Source organism: Alosa alosa, chromosome 14 (assembly GCF_017589495.1).
Source record: "Alosa alosa isolate M-15738 ecotype Scorff River chromosome 14, AALO_Geno_1.1, whole genome shotgun sequence".
Taxonomy (NCBI): domain Eukaryota; kingdom Metazoa; phylum Chordata; class Actinopteri; order Clupeiformes; family Clupeidae; genus Alosa; species Alosa alosa.
Window position 1 is genome coordinate 11,467,207 of NC_063202.1, and position 22,029 is coordinate 11,489,235.

Genomic DNA, 22,029 nt, shown 5'->3' on the forward strand with positions numbered 1-22,029 from the left:
CTACAATCATGTTATCTGCAATGGGAAATGAATAGCCTCCTAGCACCAGTAAACTGAAGAGGGCAGCAGACCACAGCATTGAGAAATCAATTCCCTTTGCTGTTAATGGGCAGGCCACCAGCAGGGGGCAGACAAGAGCTCCCAGGCCCATCCTCCAGTGAATTCCATCTGACTTGATGGGAATGCTGCCGTTTGCAGCACAGGGTTGCTTCACAGAGACATTGGCCCAAATAGCAGACATGCAGCCATGCAAGGCATTGACTGCATTTTCATACGGTCACTGGACCAGTGGACAACACAAATTAGCACAGCCTAACTAGTTAGCCTACCTGCTAGTGCAGATCATTGCATTGGCTTTGTGCCTCCATGCGTGTGGAGTAGTGGGAGGCGATGAGTCATTTGTCCACAGCTTCCACTTGTCTTAGCAAGGTCAACTTGAGGCATGTGCACTGAAGGCCAACTGAGCCTGGCGTGTAGCCTTTAAACATATTTCAGGGACTACAGTAGTTGTGTTGACAGGCACATTTAAGGACAGACCTGCGGACTTGGGATCCTCCATCTTCTTGCGGATTTGTGAGGTGAGGCTCTGGATGAGGGCGTAGACACTGTCACACATAAGCATAGGGTTTCCTATCGCCTTCATGGAGTTGACAAGGGAGCAGCTACCAGTGGGGGCCAACTGCACACACACACAGACAGAAAATATGGTTTTACATGAATATATATTCTCACACCAATGCATTGATACATATATATGCACATATGCATGCATATCTGTGCAAAGATATGAGCACATAATTCCACATCATTCCAAACATTCCACAAATGAGATCAAACTGACCCAAGCTAATAAAGATATTTTAAAGCCCCATTAAAGTCACAGAATGTACTGTGTGTCAAGCAAGGAATAAAAAGACAATTTAAAAGAAACAAATTAGAACCCGGTTATCACAGCGCAGACAGTGCAAATGAGCTTAAAATAATCCCATCTCTGTCCCCATTATGACTAATTAGCATCCAGCTAGATCAAAGAGGGATGTGGAATGACAGTAATAACTGTTCTCACTCTCACACTGAGACGCTGACTGGCAGACTGACACTACACTCCTATAGGCCTAGGGCTTGCTCACCACAGAAAATCTGAATTATTCTTTGGAAAATCAGAACACTTCTACAAGTAATCTCACAGGAAAACCCACATCTTGGTTCTCTCACAATGACTTGAAATGGAATTCAGTCACAGAAAGACCCACGACTCAAATCTCTCACAAAAACCTAAAATTGAATATGGTCACACACGGCTGAATTCGCTCACACTCTACACAGGCATTCAGCATGCTTCTGAACAACACCTCACACTCAACCCATTTCAGCAATCAGCATTCAGCATTTAGCATGCTTCTGAACAACACATCTGATTCTCTTTCTCATGTAAAATGAGGCCTTTTCGTGACGAACAATGACGAACCCCACACAGCTGCCAGGACGGATTCTAATCTGATCCACAGGCAGCTACAAGCCGGGCCATTAAACTGGAACTAGCAACAGCCTTTCCGCTGCATAAAGAGCCTCCTACTTTACTGGGGACCTCCATGACATTTATTAGTGTGAGTGTGTCCATAAATTCTATCTGGCACTCTGAAAACGGAATACTGCTCTGAAGTTAGAAAAAAAGCAGATCGCTCCATTTTTACACTTGGATCAAAATGTACAGTATATAACACAAATAGCTGTGTTGGAATTGGGTTTCTATTCAAGAGCTTGAAGACAATAAGTATGATGAACATTTTTAATTACTAGGCTAATCACTGCCTGTAATATGTGCAGGAGTCTACTGCGGGGGGCGTGGAGGTGGTATTGGTCCTACGAGGGCCCTCCTACCTTGTCATACTCCTCGTCGGTGAAGTCCTGGTCCTTCTGCATGATCTCGTGGAGGCGGCCCTTGACGCGGTGCTGGCAGCTGCTGAGCGGGTCGATGTCGTTGTCCAGCAGGCCGTTCATGTTGGCGCTCTTCACCATCTGGACCAGGATGGGCGTCAGCTCACCCTCCAGAGCCAGCAGACCCTAAGGCACAGCGGCCATGCAAAATACAGGCACTTTTAACACACACACACAGAAACACGTACAAATGTCACACACAACAAAACATACACACACATGCACACACACACACACACCTGGGATGTGATGTGCATATATACGTACCTTGGCAAAGGCCGCAGCGGTCATCTGCACACGGCCCTCGTCAGAAGCGTAGATTTTGAGGTCGTGGCGGTAGGTGCTGTGAAGTCTAAGAAGACCGCAACCAGGAAACCCAGCATAGTCACCTACCACACAAATGGAAAACAACACTCGTCACAACACCACCGCCACATATGTATAGATGTTGCTGCAGGCTAGAACAGTGTGCAACAGAACTGCACATTAGTCACCTACCATACCAGGGCAGTCACAACCGTCATCACAACAGGATTAACACAGTATTACAACAGGCTCATTACAGCAAGCAACCAACACACATCTGACCGAGACCAGAGCCCCTGCAGCACCACATCCATGCACCACACACACCTATGTGGAAATGCACCACACACACCTATGTGGAAATGCACCACACACACCTATGTGGAAATGCACCACACACACCTACAGTATGTGGAAATGCACCACACACCCCATATGCGGAGATGCACCATACACACCATATGTGGAGATGCACCACACACACCATATGCGGAGATGCACCACACACACCTATCTGGAAATGCACCACACACACTTATCTGGAAATGCACCACACACACACCTATGTGGAAATGCACCACACACACCATATGTGGAGATGCACCACGCATAATGGAAAATATGGGAAACACTTTACAAAAATGGGCCTACACACATTATGGAATGCAGGACAGGGAGGGAGAGAAAATGTTACTGGGAGCTTGACAGTAAAGGAGAAAAAAACCCGTCCCTAAAAAATCTAAATGAACCCAAAACATATTCTACAATGCCAGCATTTAACCAAATGACAAAAATAAACTAGATTACAGATAGACAACAAATTACTTGCTGTTGTCAGGCTGAAAGATAGTCATCTGAAAAAAAAAAAAAAAATTTGGTAACCAAAAGTGTGTACTGTAGGACACCAATGATTCTGTCCTGGTGATAAAAGAAGGCAGGAGTCTGAGATTAAAAACTAAAATTGCAGTCTGGGATTAAAATGAAAACGTATTTAATTGTACACAAACACAAAGGCTTTTATTTTGCGCTTTTATACGGTATAAAACCATGACCAGTAATGACATTCTCTAGAACAGAGCAGGCCACTACACTGTTTGAGATTGTCATTATAAATCCTCTCTTCACTAAAACAAACCACAGACAGTTTGGAGGTCAGTGATGACTATACATCTACAAAGTAAGTTATAAAGGGTATAACAATGAAAAATATAGTGTGGAAACATCCAATTCATTTAAATTGCTAGCAAAATTACAATCTTCAGAAGTATCTTAAATTGCATGTTCCCATCCCTTTCACTACTGATCTGAACAATTACTGTAGATCTCAGTTTACTCTGGCTCCCCTGTGAGAAGTTCAATACACATTATCTGTATGGCAACATGTTAAGACAACAATCTCTGCTGTGCATCTTGCCTGTGATAAGGTCAATACAAACTATTTGTATGGCAACCTGTTAAGACAACAATCTCTGCTGTGCATCTTGCCTGTGATCAGACAACTCCCTCTATCTTCCATGTCATGGCAGACAATCACATCCTCCTCAATCGGTCTCTCCAGTAAAGCCAATCTGCCTCTTTCTGATGCATATACAGCTATACAGCAGATCTTCTACCTACCCAAACAGTGCTCACAGGAAGTAGGAAAAAAAAAAGGAAGCTCTTCCAAGGGAGCGGTTGCAAAGCATGAATCCAAAGACAGTGCGTCCTCCTTTTCCCAAGGGTGTTAAGTGGTCAGTGTTAAGTAGTCAGTGTGTTAGAGCCCCAGAGTGCTCAGGTTGTCTGGTTAGGGTGGTGTTGATGGGGGGTTAAGGGCAGCAGCCTTGGTGTGGCGTGGGCCCCAGGGCCTTCTTACCGCCGGCGCCAGGAGACTCATGGCCCAGCCAACCAGTGGCACAGTCTAGCACCACAGACCACAGACCAGCAGAGACCAGACACGGAGAAAAAGAGGATTTAAGAAAAAACATCGGACAAACACATTGAAAAACAGGTTATGGTGAGGTGAAACACCCACAAATCCGAGAAAAGAAACAGTAAACTAGTTTAGAAAACAAAACATAAAAAACTAAATCAAAATCAGTTGTGGAGGGGGAAAAAAGCAGTGTCAAAAAGTAAAATCTTCAATGCATTTTTTCCCCTTCAAGTTTATGCATGAGATTTCGCTGTTTGATAAGAAGATGCCTCAAAACAAAACAGAAGAATCAGTTGCAAAAATATAATTTAAGAACTGCTAGAGGACCTGTAGCACAGTCTAGCATCTGAGCAACCCTTTCTGCTGTGTTGTTTTTAGTGATATTAATACACAGCATTAAGATGCTTGGTGTGCTGCTGTTTGGAGATGATTAGATGGGCACACTAGAAGCTGTGCACACTAGAAGGACCGGAGGGCCAAGCAGCAGGGAACACACAACCTCATTCTGCCAGTCTATTTCAGACTCTTCCAACTGAGAAATAATCCCCTGTCAACAGCAACAAATAAAAAGATTTCAAACAGGATGCACATCAAAATAATCCCACGGTTCAATAATTCAGTCCGTTACAAAAAAAAAATCATTCTTTTATAACAGAAATCAGTTTACATCACTTTCCCTCTAGAAAAACAGGTAATTGCCATGTTCTTGTGTATTTGTGCAGTGTGCATGCAATGTTTACAGACTGTGTTGTGTGCAACAGAATAGTGCACATACTGGCTTAGTATGCTTAATATATCCCGATCCAACAGACAGAAAACTGCTTGGGAGGACTGTACGCTTTTATTCTGACATCAGCCTTAGGATGTACGTGGTGATACGACACGTTTCAAGTATCTGCAAGGACACCTCCCTTAGAGTTGCTAGGTTACGGGGACGCTGGCGAGACACGCCGCTCCGTCTGGCATCATGTTTTTGTTTGTTTTTATGTAATGTTCGAAATTTTATGTACTGTAATGTCATGTTTATTTTTTGTATTGGTTTGTCTAGTTAAATGTTTTCCCTGTTTATTTACATTATTATAGTTATTATAGTTTTCGTGTTATTCTTAGTCCTTTGTGGAGCGCTTTGGGTTGCACTCTTTGCATGTTAAATGCGCTTTAAAAATAAAACTGACTTGACTTGACTTGAGAGTTGCATAATATACAGTATGTAAGGACAAAATTTAAGTGTACATTTGTATGATGGCATATGTCACCATATATATGGGGCATTCTCATATATGAACATATATATGGGGCATTCTCATATATGCATATGTCACCATATATATGGGGCATTCTCATATGCATATGTCACCATATATATATATTATATGGGGCTTTCTCATATATGAGAGCAGTGTACTGAGCTGTAGGCACGACTGCAGCTTCTGAAAACACTAGTCCCATCTGGAGGTATAATTTAATTTAATTTAAATCAAAATAATATTAACAGTCTTCTGGACTAAGGACATTTTTGGTAAACAAAAAGATACCTGCAGTATGTGCTGTGGACTGGTATCAGACTGGTATTTTTGATTTTAATTATAGTGATAATGTCCAGTTCTTGAAGTGTATTGTAAATCATTTTAGGGTAAACAAAACATACAGTGCTTTTTTATGTATGAAACAGTAGGGTCAGAAATAGAAACAGCCAAACAGCTGACAGAACACAAACAGCTGAGTTGATCTTGGATGTATGTTGAACTCAATATCTTAATGACAGTGAACATGTTGAACACTAAGCCTTTTATGGTGAATGACTAATTATCATCTAATCAAGTCTGCAGCTGTCAAAGTTTTCCAGAACACCCTCAGCTGACGTCAGGCTCCGCCACTCTAAGCCTTCTGTGGGAGCGCTCTGAACTCTCTGAGTGCCAAAAACTCAACGACAGTTCAAATCACATCCTTCATTTACAAACAGTTTCACAGTGCCAGAGTATGCTTGGAGTGGCACTTTAGGGACAGACTTTAAATACGAGAGGGAGCTGAGCTACGTGTGTGGTGTTGTGGTCTTACAGGGAAGCTACACCAGGCATGTAACTGAAGCGTTCCGTTCACGTTGGGTCTGCTGCAACAATTAGTAGCTACACAGGAAGTAGCTGCACCAGACGTGATAGCGACACGTACGTATGAAAAAATTCTTCTGATTCTTCTGAAATGGATTTTACGCGCCGCGAACGGAACGCTTTAGTTACTCGCCTGGTGTAGCTTCCCTGTTCTATCCTCCACGGAATACCTCTGTGATGTGTACTTGTGTAAGTGTTAATGAGGACACGACAGCTATGCTGCATTATGGGGACTCATTTCACTGTGAGGCCTAGTTGAATCACCCTTTCTAAGTTGAGTGTGTGTGCTGTTGTGTGGTGTAGTTGAATCACCCTTTCTAAGTTAAGTGTGTGTGGTGTTGTGATCTCTTACCCTGTCCTCCAGGGTACATGCACCGGAAGGCTCGGCCCAGCTCCTCAGCCTGAACCCGGCCAGCTGGGGTCAGCTCCCCACCCCACTTTAGCACCAGCAGCAGGGATGGCTCCTCCTTACGGGCATCTGAAGACACACACACACACGCATAAATATCTAGCAACAAATAGATATTAAAGATACAACCTAAGTCCCTGGCTGCATGCATCCATCTCACGATTCAGTCTATGAGAAGATCTAAAATGTATAAAATATGTAAGAGTTTAAATTAATATTTAATATGACATTGTCCTTGTGATAAATTGTGCCTTGCAGTCTTGAGGCAATAATAGCATTAATACATCTGGCATTTCATTAGATGACATGACAAGAGTCTCATTCTGCTTCCGCATTCTTCACATACAGTGTGTGAGCAGCTTTAAATAAATCATTTAAAGTATCACGTCAGTCCTGAATACAGGTGAGTGGGTTACACACCCTCTTCCTCACTGGAGGTCTTGGGTTGTCCATGTGGCAGGTAGGTCAGCTGAACTTTCCTATTTATCCCAGAGAAATGGCCATACCTGCAGAACACACACAGAAACAGAGACGTTAGTGAGGCCACAGGACAAACCTGCAAGACTCAAACTGCCCTGAGCTTGATGTACCATCTATTCCAAATGCCTTTGGAATAGATGTGTGTGGATTGGAATCATTCACTACACTTAAACTGACAATGCCAACCTCTGCCAAGGCTAAATGCCATATGTTATGTTGTGCAACGTTGGAGAATCCACCCAAAGATTTGGATTGGCTCTATTTTGCCCAATCCTGCTTAAAGACAAGCGTACAAACTGAACCAAAAACACAACCTTTTTGGAGGTAGGCTTACGCTTCCCAACGTGCTTCCACCGTCTGGGTGTGGGTGCATACAAGGTCAGAAGACGCGTGGCAGTCTCCCCCACAGCACAGCTCAGAGCGACTGCGGATCCTTGACCTCATGCCGGGCTTTTACAGTCCAACCCTGACAGGGTTTACAGTCCAGCAGCCGGGCCACAGCTGACCAGCCAAGGCAGCTGGCTGTGTGTTTAGGGTGTGTGTGTGCCAAGGCGCTGGCTGCGTGTGTTTTGTGAGAGGAGGCTCAATGCCATTCCAAGAGGAGGCTCACTGTCTTCCTCCAACATAAAGGTCTGAAGAACAGGTCTGGAAGAGGAAAAAGGAAGGTAAGGCCAGAGTCCCCGACGGCCAATGGAGTCCAGAGAGACGTGGCTTTACGCCAGCATTCTGTGTGAGGGCTTACAGTCCAGCAGCCTTCTGTGTGAGGGTTTCAGTCCAGCAGCCTCTGTGTGAGGGCTTTACAGTCCAGCAGCCTCTGTGTGAGGGCTTTACAGTCCAGCAGCCTCTGTGTGAGGGCTTTACAGTCCAGCAGCCTCTGTGTGAGGGCTTTACAGTCCAGCAGCCTCTGTGTGAGGGCTTTACAGTCCAGCAGCCTCTGTGTGAGGGCTTTACAGTCCAGCAGCCTCTGTGTGAGGGCTTTACAGTCCAGCAGCCTCTGTGTGAGGGCTTTACAGTCCAGCAGCCTCTGTGTGAGGGCTTTACAGTCCAGCAGCCTCTGTGTGAGGGCTTTACAGTCCAGCAGCCTCTGTGTGAGGGCTTTACAGTCCAGCAGCCTCTGTGTGAGGGCTTTACAGTCCAGCAGCCTCTGTGTGAGGGCTTTACAGTCCAGCAGCCTCTGTGTGAGGGCTTTACAGTCCAGCAGCCTCTGTGTGAGGGCTTTACAGTCCAGCAGCCTCTGTGTGAGGGCATTACTGTACCGACAAAACACCATGACAAACCATCTGATGAACTGCAGCATTCTTCTTATTTTCATTTTCTTATTCAGAATTTTGCTTCGCCTACCGTTCTAACGCATATTACTTTTCACACGGCTAAGGGAAAATCCCAGAGTGCACCTGGACTTCTCTTTCCCAACTCTAGTCTTAAAAGCACTTTTCAAACTCTTTATGCTGACTGTCGAGGGAAAGCAATAGAAAGCAACAACGGTAGAGCCGAAGCAAATATCATTTGAAGTTGCAGTTTCAGGCAATATTTCCGTGTTTTAATATTGCTTGTTTAAACAGCCATTCTCCTGGGTAGCTCCTGACTGCTTGTCTCTGTGCAAGAGTGAGGTACAGTGTGTGTAAGAGAGCTCTTCTGTGAACAATACGCCTCACATGACAAGGCTCCAGAGAGTCTCGGACAGGAAAAGTGTGTCGCTGTCTGTAAGTGAGTGTGAGTGTGTGTGTGTGTGTGTGTGTGTGTTTGCATATGCGAGTGAATTCAGGCTAAATACACGCCCCAGTTAATTCCCTCGTTGCTCACATCTCTAGCACGGTCTTGAGCTGCTCCAGTTTAGACTTCTTCTCCTCCACCTCCACCTCTGTGTGCTGCACCAGATCCATTAGCAGCAACCGAAAGCAATGTCCAGCACTTCCTGTCAGACACAAACAGACACAGACACACACACACACAGACACAGACACAGACAGACAGACAGACAGACAGATATAGACACATGCACACACACACACACAGACAGACAGACATAGACACACACACACACAGTCAGTGACTCTGATGCCAAACACTGAGCAGAAATGTAACCTATGCTCAGCACTTAAGAGATACTTCCCCTGCATGTTTACACATCTTCCTGGTCTGCCTGGAAACTCTGCAGTTAATTCTAATCTGATTAGCTGGGAACAAGTACATTTAAACAATACAGAGAACTGGATTGTGTTCTTGACTGGATGAAAACGACAGATGAATTGAATTGCTGCGTCACTAAAGAGACAGATTTGCAACAGTCCGGCCTGCCAGCAACTAAGCCCAGAGCCACTGTTCCGGAACACTCCTGCTTCCAAATGTTAGGAGAAAGGACTAAAAGAAATGTCATAACTCTGGAATATTCCAATCTGACGAAAACAGGAACAGAGATGACTACAGCTTTATGACAGGAAATCTTTTTCTCTCTGATTGATTTATTTATTTTTAGATTTAGGCACGTTCTGATAGCTTCCATTACTACTGCATTATATGGCTTGTCCCAGAGCCAGAAACACCCTTTACAGAGCATGTGCAGACGCTTAACTCAGACTCATTATTGTACTTCCAAACAGTGCAGAAAGACTGTATAATACCCTGTATGGTGCATACTGCCACGACGTCCAGTATACAATCTGATTCAATACAATATGTGGATTACTCATGTGTCTGAATGTGGACGCTTTCACATCGTGTTGCCAGTGGCATGTGCTGATGGTACAGTACTGTAGGTCTAAGATTAGACTATTGCTTGACATTAGCTTACACCGCTAATATTAGCATGATGACAACAGAGCCTCACCAAGGCCAAGCCCGCATAATACTAAGCCTGGCTTTAGATTCAAAGACAAGTTCAATGAAAGCCTTCACTGAAGAAAAGTTTCCCGCATTACAGTCTGTGAAACTGTCTAGTCAAAGTCATTTTAGTCAATGTTTCGTCTGATCTTACCTGGAGTTGTTTAGGCTTCTTCAGTTTCAGTTTGCCTGTCTTATAGCCTCCATACTTCTCAAACAACTCAAAGAACCTGGGCATATGAGGAATCACAAGAGAGGGTCACTGATGGCTGCTTTGTGGACAAACACAGCCGCACAGTGTGTGTGTGTGTGTGCGTGCGTGCGTGTGTTTGTGAGAGGAGGCTCAATGCCATTCCGCATCACCACTGTCTTCCAACATAAAAGGTCTGAAGACAGTGCGAAGGTAAGAGGACACCTCGAGCGGCCACAAGGCCAGAGCGCACGGCGGAGTCAGCGCAGACGGGCTTTACAGTCCAGCAGCCTCTGTGTGAGGGCTTTACAGTCCAGCAGCCTCTGTGTGAGGGCATTACTGTACCGACAAAACACCATGACAAACCATCTGATGAACTGCAGCATTCTTTCTTATTTTTTCATTTTCTTATTCAGAATTTTGCTTCGTCTACTGTTCTAACGCAGTTATTACTTTTCACACGGCTAAGGGAAAATCCCCAGAGTGCACCTGGACTTCTCTTTCCCAACTCTAGTCTTAAAAGCACTTTTCAAACTCTTTATGCTGACTGTCGAGGAAAGCAATAAAAGCAATAGAAAGCAAATAACGCAGGAGAGTCGAAGCAAATATCATTTGAAGTTGCAGTTTCCAGGCAATATTTCCGTGTTTTAATATTGCTTGTTTAAACAGCCATTCTCCTGGGTAGCTCCTGACTGCTTGTCTCTGTGCAAGAGTGAGGTACAGTGTGTGTAAGAGAGCTCTTCTGTGAACAATACGCCTCACATGACAAGGCTCCAGAGAGTCTCGGACAGGAAAAGTGTGTCGCTGTCTGTAAGTGAGTGTGAGTGTGTGTGTGTGTGTGTGTGTGTGTGTTTGCATATGCGAGTGAATCTGTGCCAAATACACGTCCCAGCACCCCTCGTTGCTCACATCTCTAGCACGGTCTTGAGCTGCTCCAGTTTAGACTTCTTCTCCTCCACCTCCACCTCTGTGTGCTGCACCAGATCCATTAGCAGCAACCGAGCAATGTCCAGCACTTCCTGTCAGACACAAACAGACACAGACACACACACACAGACACAGACACAGACACAGACAGACAGACAGATATAGACACATGCACACACACACACACAGACAGACAGACATAGACACACACACACAGTCAGTGACTCTGATGCCAAACACTGAGCAGAAATGTAACCTATGCTCAGCACTTAAGAGATACTTCCCCTGCATGTTTACACATCTTCCTGGTCTGCCTGGAAACTCTGCAGTTAATTCTAATCTTGATTAGCTGGGAACAAGTACATTTAAACAATACAGAGAACTGGATTGTGTTCTTGACTGGATGAAAACGACAGATGAATTGAATTGCTGCGTTCGGTCAAAAGAGACAGATTTGCAAACAGTCCGGCCTGCCAGCAACTAAACCCAGAGCCACTGTTCCGGAACACTCCTGCTTCCAAATGTTAGGAGAAAGGACTAAAAGAAATGTCATAACTCTTGAATATTCCAATCTGACGAAAAACAGGAACAGAGATGACTACAGCTTTATGACAGGAAATCTTTTTTTCTCTCTGATTGATTTATTTATTTTTAGATTTAGGCACGTTCTGATAGCTTCCATTACTACTGCATTATATGGCTTGTCCCAGAGCCAGAAACACCCTTTACAGAGCATGTGCAGACGTTTAACCTGCACTCATTAAGTGCACTTATTGTACTTCCAAACAGTGCAGAAAGACTGTATAATACCCTGTATGGTGCATACTGCCACGACGTCCAGTATACAATCTGATTCAATACAATATGTGGATTACTCATGTGTCTGAATGTGGACGCTTTCACATCGTGTTGCCAGTGGCATGTGCTGATGGTACAGTACTGTAGGTCTAAGATTAGACTATTGCTTGACATTAGCGACACCGCTAATATTAGCATGATGACAACAGAGCCTCACGCCAAGGGGCCGTTTTCCGTACATGGATTAAGCCTGGCTTTAGATTCAAAGACAAGTTCAATGAAAGCCTTCACTGAAGAAAAGTTTCCACGTACAGTCTGTGAAACTGTCAGTGCATTTTAGTCAATGTTTCGTCTGATCTTACCTGGAGTTGTTTAGGCTTCTTCAGTTTCAGTTTGCCTGTCTTATAGCCTCCATACTTCTCAAACAACTCAAAGAACCTGGGCATATGAGGAATCACAAGAGAGAGGGTCACTGATGGCTGCTTTGTGGACAAACACAGCCGCACAGCAAACAGGGTTTGTGTGGTTCACAACTCACATGGGGTTGCGGACTTCCATCTTCATTTTTTGTTTAGGGGTCCGATCGCCATGTCGGATCACAGCAATGACACATCGTAGCTCCATCCTAAACAGATCCAAAGAGATTACAAACTGTGTTTGAGTGTGTGTGTGTGTGTATGTTTGTGTGTATATACACATCTGTATCTGTGCAATACATGGAGAACAAGTACATCTGTATGGTGCTTTCATGAGAAGAGGTTTGTGTGTGTGTGTGTGTGTGTGTGTGTGTGTGTGTGTGTGTGTGTGTAAGTCACAGTTGGAGAAAGCATGTTTGCCTCTGTGTGTTTGTTTGCAGAGGTCAAAGTATGAGAATGTGTGTTTGTACAGCTGAAGAAGCACACGTTTGAGTGTGTGTGTGTTTGTGTGTGTGTGTGTTTGTATGCTCACATGGTGCCTGAGGTGGTGGGGACGATGGGGATATCTTCAGCCTCAGTGGGGATGGACCAGGGAATCTGAAACTGTGGGGCCAGTTCCCGCATCACAATGTTCCTAAAAACACAAACACACACACACACAAACATACACAACACAAGCACACAGAATTAGACAATGCAACACACACAATAACAGGCACAATGTGGGAATGAACTCATTAACACACACACAATATCAATATATATATATATATATACACACCGGTACTGTATATATAATATATATATACTGTATAACAGCATAGTAGTATCCAGACACAAAATACACACATTTAAATGCATACATGTCTTGGACTTATACACCTGCCTGCCTCGCACACACACACACACACACACATAAAAGCATCTGGAAATGCTAGTGTGCTGTGAGGATTATCTCTGCACCACAGTAACTGTATTGTGTAATAGTCTTAAGGGCAAAAGCCAAGGATTAGTAGATGGCATTTGGCTCTTTTTTGCAAGGTACATAACTTCCTGGATTCCTTTTAATGAGCTTAATAGGTTTTCTCCCTGCAGTATACCAAATGAATGAATGAATGCTCTCCACCATAACCAACCCTACAAGACATTAAATCATGATTGAAATTGTGTAAGGGGAAATTTAGAAATAGTTGGACTGTCTCTATAAGCCTTACCCCAGGATTTTGGCACAGTCATCGTAGTACTTCATAGAGTTCTTGACAAAACTGAATCCGTTGACGTCACACACATAAGAGTGGCCGTTGGCTCGGAGCAGGTCAAAGCCGCACACGGTTTGCTGTGGACGGCAGAAGGAGACATGAAGAGGCATAAAAACAGTGGTGGGGGCAAACACTGCACTTCTTAATCTTCCAGAGGGAAAACATTTACAATCATTACAACATTTAATTTGATCATTACAACATTTAATTGAAATTAATTGAATCATTACAACATTTTCCATTCTTTGAGGTGAGGCTTAACTGATCTACAGTGCCTCTGTGATAAACGTTCCTATACTGTAGGGCTGGGATAAACAATTATTTTTTAAACGATTAATCTAGCGATTATTTTTCGATGCATCGATTAATCTAACGATTCATTTTTTCAGTCCGATTCGATTTCGATTCGATTCGATTATCTCCCCATTAATTCACTAATAGCAACTTATACATGTTGATTTACATATCTGAATGAAAAAACATGAATTCCTTAACATTGCAATAAATGTGTATTGCTCTTAAAATTCCAAAATAAAAGACTATGCAAGTGCAAAGTAATGCATTCTTAGTCAGAGGTAGCATTCAATAAAGTTCAGTAGTGTATAGGTCTAATTCAGTGCCTCGTTACGAGATAGAGCGGGCGGGCAAGGAAAGGCTGTGTGCGTAAAAAGCGCAGCTCAATGAAAGGATTTTATCTTATCTTTAATTTAAATAGTACATTAACATCAACGTAGAACATCAATGTGTGGTGGCTGGTTTTGATTTCGTGCCGCCCAGCCACAGATTAGTCAACGTATGGGAACACTGAAGGTGTAAAATTAAAAATATTTAGCGGCACACATTATGCTTGACAAATCGACGGGCATATTTTGCGTCAACGTATTTTTGCATCGACGTCATCGATTACGTCGACGCGTTGTCCCAGCCCTACCATACTGTATTAACTTTGGGCTGTAAACTGGGCCGCACATTCACTACTGCATTCTCAGGACTCCTACTGTACTGTGCTGCCTGATAATCAGATCTCGTCACTACCGTTTTGGCCTGCTGCTGACAGCTCTCTCACGCGTTATGAGCCGAGGGGAACCCCTCACACCTCTCTAACATCACAGAGAACTGGAACTGCATCAGAAACCAGCTCTGCAGGGTGTGAGTAGCTCACCCATGACTGTGCAGAGATGGATCAGCAGACCCAGGGCAGTGGCACAGTAGCTCTGTCCCAGTTCTGAACTTCGCCTCCCTGCGTGAACTCTCCGCACTCCCTCACTCGTTGCCTCTAGTCTAGACAGCGGTCCTACATTTCCAAGGGGGCAGGCGAACGTTCGGAGAGCGTAGACACTATGGCGGATCTGAGGGTAAATAGTAGACCAGTTCACCTAGCCATCCCCATTGAAGCCCATTCAATTTTGGCGCCACTTTGACATCAAATAACGTTACAGCTGAAGTGTTTTAAACCTTTATATGAACTTTTTCTATTTCCGGAGTAATACAACATTGTGTGATTGGCGTCATAACCTCGTAACTGACTTACAGACTGAGTAATAAACTTTTTTCCGAAATCAATGCTAAAGTGACGTAATAAGCATACAGCCTGAACCGGGTGAAAGCGTCGCACAGGAGCAAAATAACCGTATTCTCTGGATAAGAACGAAAGCACCGGAGCACAACATTTCAGCGAAGTTTTGATGGATTGACAGTAGTCTAGGCTATGAATGTGGCGAGTGCTGTTTATATTAAATCACATTTATCTACTAACAACTAGGACATTTAGAACAGTAATGTAGACATGGTGGTAACGAAGTAAGTGGCTACATACCCAATCTCTCGGTGCAGCTATCACAAGAGTTACACAAGTCAGACTACATGCCTACGTTACATTTACGTCCCCTGAGCCTGCGCAGAAAGCATCGTCGACCAACAGGAAACGGTTGAAATTTGCTTCACCCGCCTCGATTGACGTCTACGTGATGACTCTGTCCATATCTTTTACTGTCTATGTACATTTCCCCTTGGACTGATTCAGCCATTTTGTTTAATAGAAATGAGCGAGCAGGGTGGTGATTTAAAGTGACTGACTTTCCACACTGCCATGTACAAACAGGGATATCTGGCCCCTTGCGAGTTTGGCTAGTCTTAGGACCTCTGCCAGAGACCAAGAGAGAGAGAGGGAGAGAGAGGGGGAGAGGGAGAGCAAGAGAGAGAGAGAGGGGAGAGGGGAGAGGGAACAGAGAAAGAGGGGGAGAGAGAGGGGAGAGGGGGAGAGAGAGAGCAAGAGAGAAAGAGGGGGAGAGAGAGGGGGAGAGAGAGAGAGGGGGAGAGGGAGAGCGAGAGAGAGAGAGAGAGCACAAGGACAGATGTGTAACCTTGAAGGCCAGGCAGACTTTGCGAGCGACCAGTTTCTCCATGGCGGTCAGCATGACGGGGTATCTGATCTCCTTCCCCTCGCTGTCCCGCTCCACCTTCCCGTCCAGTGCAGGGGACTTGCGCGCCTCGGCGTGCGCATAGTCAGGACCCACAGTATACACCTGCACACGCAAGACAAAGACAAACACAAACACACACACACACACACACACACACAGTTCAAACACATGTTACATAGTTCATGTTATAGACATTAAAGGAAAATTCCGCTAATTAGCACTTTGAGTCCCTTTTCTGGTTTGTTTTGGATGAACTAGAGTGGTGGACACAGACATTTTGACGATTGGTCCTGTCTCGACCTTTCTGACTCGTTTTGAATCACCTTTGACTAGTCAAGAGTGGCTGCCAGCAGGCATACCATAGGCTACTCAAACATGTCCTAAAACAACCCTTAACGTTCATTTTCAAAACTGTGCAACTCACCGAGTGGTTAGTGGTGTCCGTTGATGTTCCAAAACAAGTAACGTAGCGAAATACAATTTCTGTCGTGTTTTATTTGGCATTTTGTAAAATCCCATTGATTTCTGTTGGAAGACTCATTGCACGTTGATATTACTGCACCGTCAATTCTTCAGGTTCAAATATTGAGCGGTTGTGAATAGTTTCACAATATCAAATAAGACGGCTGGAAATCATACATTGCGCCGACATATTTGCTTTTAATAATCAACGAACACCACTAACCACTCGGTGAGTTGCACAGTTTTGAAAACGTTAAGGGTTGTTTTAGGACATGTTTGAGTAGCCTACAGTATGCCTGTTTGCAGCCACTCTGAGAAGTCAAAGGCGATTCAAAACGAGTCAGGAAAAGTCGAGATGGGACCAATCGTCAAAATTTCGGTGTCCACCACTTTAGTTCATCCAAAACAAACCAGAAAAGGGACTCAAAGTGCTAAATACCGGAATTTTCCTTTAATCATATGTTACATAGTTCAAGTTATAGATATTAATTCACACATCACAAAGGAACACATTAGACACAATAGACTCCCATGGGAGTGTAACATGAACCGTTTGTGAACAAAATATTGATTTCACTATGATCCAAAAACATAACAACAATGTGTTTAAAGCCCACTGATAAAACACTACTGTCTATTCAATCAAGTTAATTGTGTATGGCACAGTATTCAAATAAATATCTGTGACCCAAAACGTATATGGATGTAATTCACCTGATGTTCAAATTTTATGATTCAAGGTTAGATTAAAAAGGAGGATTAAGTCATTAAGCCTCTTATTTTACCTCTTCCAAATCATAACATTCACAGGCTGAAATATGCCTTTTTATTCAGAACCTCTTTGAGGTGTAGAAAACGTAAATGCCTGTTCATAAAGGCCATGGTCTCAGCATGTACAGTACACCACATGGTTGTGTTGGCTTAATACTTTTGTTTAACTGAAACAGCATTAATATAATCATTTTCCACATTTTATTCACCTGGGAGGAATACACACTAATGCAAATGGTGTTAATCCTTTAGCGTGGAACACACACACACACACACACACACACACACACACACACACACACACACACACACAAAACCTTAACATCTGTGCCATCTGTGGGCATGAATTCCTCATAGATGTAGGAGCCAGTTTTCCTCACGTTGCTCTCGGGAGAGTACACACTGCTCCTGCTGCCGATCTGCAAAAACAAGCGTGAGCCGGTCAGTCAGTGTCCTGTTAGACACGCTGAATCCCCATCACAGTCCCAGCTGCAGCAGCAACGGCAGAAGTGCCAACCTGCCAACATTACCACAGTGTAATGCCACATGGGACATTAGCACATTCAGAAATATCACACATATCACTTAACTGGATCACAGCTGCAGTGCAGTATGCACAGCATATAGTGTACACTACACACTTCTCTACCAACATTACTTCATATTCTCATGCTCTTGAGACAGGAGTACAACATGTTCAAGCTGTTAATGGTGCGTCATAACAAGTATTAGCAGCCTCAATAAGAGTACAATTATTGTAGAATCATAACTTATTCAACATAATCACACTTAAAAGAGTTGATTGATTTATTACTATACAATTAATATATAATTAAAATCATATCATATTATATTAAATTATAGTTTCACAATCAGAGAAAACAGCTTGTTTCAAAAGGGTCAAAACGAGGGTCTTAAAATTACATTGCTGTTATACCATTTGGTCATCAATAATTAATCAGTAACTGAAATAAACTCTTCTTCTAATCAAGATGAAATATTTATACAAAATAGATGTAGTGTCTAGCATACCATTCCCTCTTGTTAACACCATGCTATTTACAGTGCTATTTACAGTAGGTAAGTTGATTCATTATATGATATCTGGATATATTAAAGCATATTCTCCATGTACTGAAGAGTGGACATTGCTTGACAGAAAACTTGAATGGTTAACAATGGATTTTGTATTCAGACTTCTTGTATCTGGACATTTTGTACCAATGTATGGCCTTTTTTGTCAATTGTCCAGGGGCTGACAATTCTATTGAACCCCAACACACATACAATTATTAAAAAAAAAAAAACACACAACCAAATGCTTGGAAGGCTTGACTGTCAAGCACAGCACAGCACAGCACAGCACAGCACAGCACAGCACAGCACAGCACAGCACAGCACAGCACAGCTGTCTCCTTGATTGCCCTGGTTGTGAATTCATCCATATTTTGGGAAAACAGGTTGACATTTGATGCTGACTGATGCACAGCTGCAACTCCAGCAGCTCCAGCAGCATAGACTTGTCAGCATTACATGTACAGTAAGACCAATCCCCCATAAATCACCACATGGACCAAATGCCTTCAGGCAAACAGCACAGAGAGCATTTGGCAATTCCCCAGCAGTACAGTACACACATTTGCGTTTTATATAATATTCCACTACGCTGGCCCCCACAGGCCTATGACGCGAACATAAAACAGCCACGCGTGTTGCCGTAGCCACCAAACACAACACACATTCGGTACGCAATGCTAAAGCTCCATCTTGAGGAGCATACATTCATGCTTTCATACACACTGGAACATTTTGCAATGCATTCATATACAGAACTGCTGAGTTTCCACAAAACTTGTTACATTACATCATTACATTACATTTAGCTGACGCATTTTTAACCAAAGCGACTTACAACATGGTAAACAGTTTAAAGCTGTCGTTGGCAAGTCTAACAGATTGTTATAATAATAACTAGATGTACCGCAGAGCGGTACAAAATATGACCGCCGCCCAGTCCAGCACATTTTTTCCACAAAAATAAATCACGCTGAAAGGCCTATATGATTGTAACTGTCTCACTAAATTGCATTATCCACACTCAATTCTCACTGGTATCTGCTAGACAACAAGTACCAAAACATGATTAGTTCATAGATTTCACATGTAAAATTAATTTTATACAACCCCGCCTCCATCTTGCCTGTTCATAATTCTGAGAAATTCTTGATTGTTTGTGTTATGTTTATGTTATGTGTGTGTGTGTTTGTGTGTGTGTGTGTGTGTGTGTGTGTGTGAGAGAGAGTGCGCTTGTGTGTGTGCCTGCGTATGTGCCTGTGCATGCAAGCGTACATATGTCTACTGTGTATGTGTCATACATATGATTACTATGAATGTATGTGTGTGTGTGTGTGTATCTGTTTGTGCACATGTGTGCACATGAAATGGGTTAACATGACCCCTGGAGGCAAACATACGGAAAAAAATGGTCATCCTAGGCCCTACAGTTCTCAAGATATTCACAGAGAACTGTGTCTGCCCTACCCTCCTTTCGGGGGGTCCAGTCCAGCGGGGGGGGCTACAGATCAAAACGAAAAATGACGGTTCCATGCTATCCATGTGGGGTACATGCCCACCAAGTTCGTGTACCCGGTCTTTCAGTGTCCCGAATCCTTGTTGGTGTATGCGTCACTAAATGTACACATAAATTATTTTATTGTAAAGCCCCCCATGAACGAAAGTACACAAAACTTGGCATGCATTCGGAGGGTGTCATAATTTCGTGCAGTTTTGACCTTGTCAGCCAGAGATATTGTGATGAAAACACCTAATTTTTTTTTTGCTTTTTAATTTTTAACTAGGGTGGCTATACATGAAATAAGTGGTAATGGGATGGGTTGACATGCCCCTTAAGACCAACATACATAGAAAAGGTGGACCTCCTAGGCCCTACGGTTCTCGAGATATTCACAGAAAACTGTCTCCGCCACCTACAGGCCAGTTGGTGTATAGTAACATAAATTAATTTATTGTGTGGCCCCCCATGAACGGAATTCCACAAAACTTGGCGTGCATACAGAGGGTGTCATAATGATCCTACACTTCCCATTTCGTGCAGTTTTGACTATGTTAGGTCACAGATACCTTCAATTACAACACCTCATTTTTTACTTTTTTGTGTTTAACTAGGTGGCGCTTACATGAAATGAGTGGTTATGGAATGGGTAGACATGGCCCCTTGAGATCAACATACAAAAAAAAAATGGTCCTCCTAAACCCCACGGTTTTCGAGATATTCACAGAAAACTGTGTCTGCCCTACCCTCCTTTTGTCCAGTCCAGCGGGGGGGCTACAGATCAAAACGAAAAACAATGGTTCCATGCTATCCATGTGGGGTTACATGCCCACCAAGTTTAGTGGTACCCTGGTCTTTCAGTGTCCCGGGAATCATTGATGGAAATTTGGGCATCTAAAAAAGAAGAAAAAAAAAAAAAAATCTGACTAAACCTCTATGATGATCGCCAAGCTCTAAGGCCGGGCGTCATAATAATAATAATAATAATAATAATAATAATAATAATAATAATAATTAATATGTTTATTTTATATAGCGCCGTTCTCAAACTCAAGGTCGCTTTACATAGTAGGAAGGCAAGGAAACACAATAACTATTTAATGTTTACAACTCTCACCACCGAGCACCCCTCATCGAGTTTGTGCCCATCAGTGCGCACCACCAGACTGTGATTGACAGTCAGATCTCACACAGCCCTGCTCTGATTGGACCAGAAGAACCGGGAGCTGTGGATTTTTGCAAAACAAATAACAGGCTCCAAGTAGAGGTAGAATTGCAGGGTTTTTTTCTAAAACCGGCTGATTGATGTTGTTCTGTCGGAGCATAGTGTCAGTTTCAGTGAATATGATCAAAAAAATATTGCCAACTGCAGCTTTAAAGCTTTTTAAAACAACAACAATTTGAGAACAACTTATAAAACAATTTAAAATATAGAGTACAATAAGAAAAAATGCATCAGTGAGTGCTGTTTTTATACAGTCAAGTGTCAGTTCTAGTCAGGTGATAAGTGCTAGAATTACATAACTGTGCACTATTGCTGGGATCCAATCCAAGACAGCGTAGGCTAACATTGCCTTTGTCATTACACTGCAGTCTGAAAAGGCCCAAGCCAGCACGCACACTTCTTCCCTGTGAAGCCCTATAGCAACACATTACGTCATGCGCGAGGAGAAGAGACCGTCTGTGAGTGAGTCCCAGCTCTGCTCAGGGCTCGCACGCTGAACAGAGGCTGCTCTCAGGAGCTTGGGCTGGGGGAGAGAGCACTCTCTTGTTCCCAGTAAACGCTGGAGGGACAAAAGCCATCTTACAGAACATTGGCTGAGTTATCTGACTGGGTACTACTACACTACCACCCTAGGAAGCTTGCTCTCTCTCTTTCTCTCTTTCTCTCTCACTCTCTTTCTCTCTCTCTCCCTCTTTCTTTCTCTCTCTCTCTCTCTCTCTCTCTTTCTTTCTCTCTCTCTCTCTCTCCCTCTTTCTTTCTCTCTCTCTCTCTTTCTTTCTCTCTCTCTCTTTCTCTCTCTCTCTCTTTCTGGACAACAGCTCTAAATCATTGCAAAGCCTTAATGTGCAAGCTCTCTGTTTTAATAAACTCTTCCTTCATCACAAGAGTCCTGAGCCATTGGCCCAGTGCCCCAACATAATCATGTGCTGAAATAGAGAGGTGCACCAGTGTGTGTGTGAGAGTGTGGGCCAGATGTACTAACGCTTTTGCGCCCATTTCAGGCGTATTTGTTTCGC

General features: G+C 43.4%; 1 protein-coding gene across 1 annotated transcript in view; it reads right to left on the minus strand.

Annotated features, from left to right (window-relative positions):
• ppip5k1a (diphosphoinositol pentakisphosphate kinase 1a) overlaps nt 1-22,029 on the minus strand; it is a 68,407-nt gene that overhangs the window by 26,482 nt on the left and 19,896 nt on the right. The window contains exons 8-19 of the mRNA XM_048262322.1: nt 17,534-17,635; nt 15,924-16,085; nt 13,516-13,637; nt 12,834-12,935; nt 12,424-12,510; nt 12,248-12,323; nt 11,070-11,179; nt 7,091-7,176; nt 6,614-6,739; nt 2,206-2,327; nt 1,882-2,064; nt 538-679 (exon numbers count right to left, since the gene is read on the minus strand). Of these exons, the coding sequence (XP_048118279.1) occupies nt 538-679; nt 1,882-2,064; nt 2,206-2,327; nt 6,614-6,739; nt 7,091-7,176; nt 11,070-11,179; nt 12,248-12,323; nt 12,424-12,510; nt 12,834-12,935; nt 13,516-13,637; nt 15,924-16,085; nt 17,534-17,635 (1,420 nt within the window). The remainder of the gene's footprint in view (nt 1-537; nt 680-1,881; nt 2,065-2,205; nt 2,328-6,613; nt 6,740-7,090; nt 7,177-11,069; nt 11,180-12,247; nt 12,324-12,423; nt 12,511-12,833; nt 12,936-13,515; nt 13,638-15,923; nt 16,086-17,533; nt 17,636-22,029) is intronic.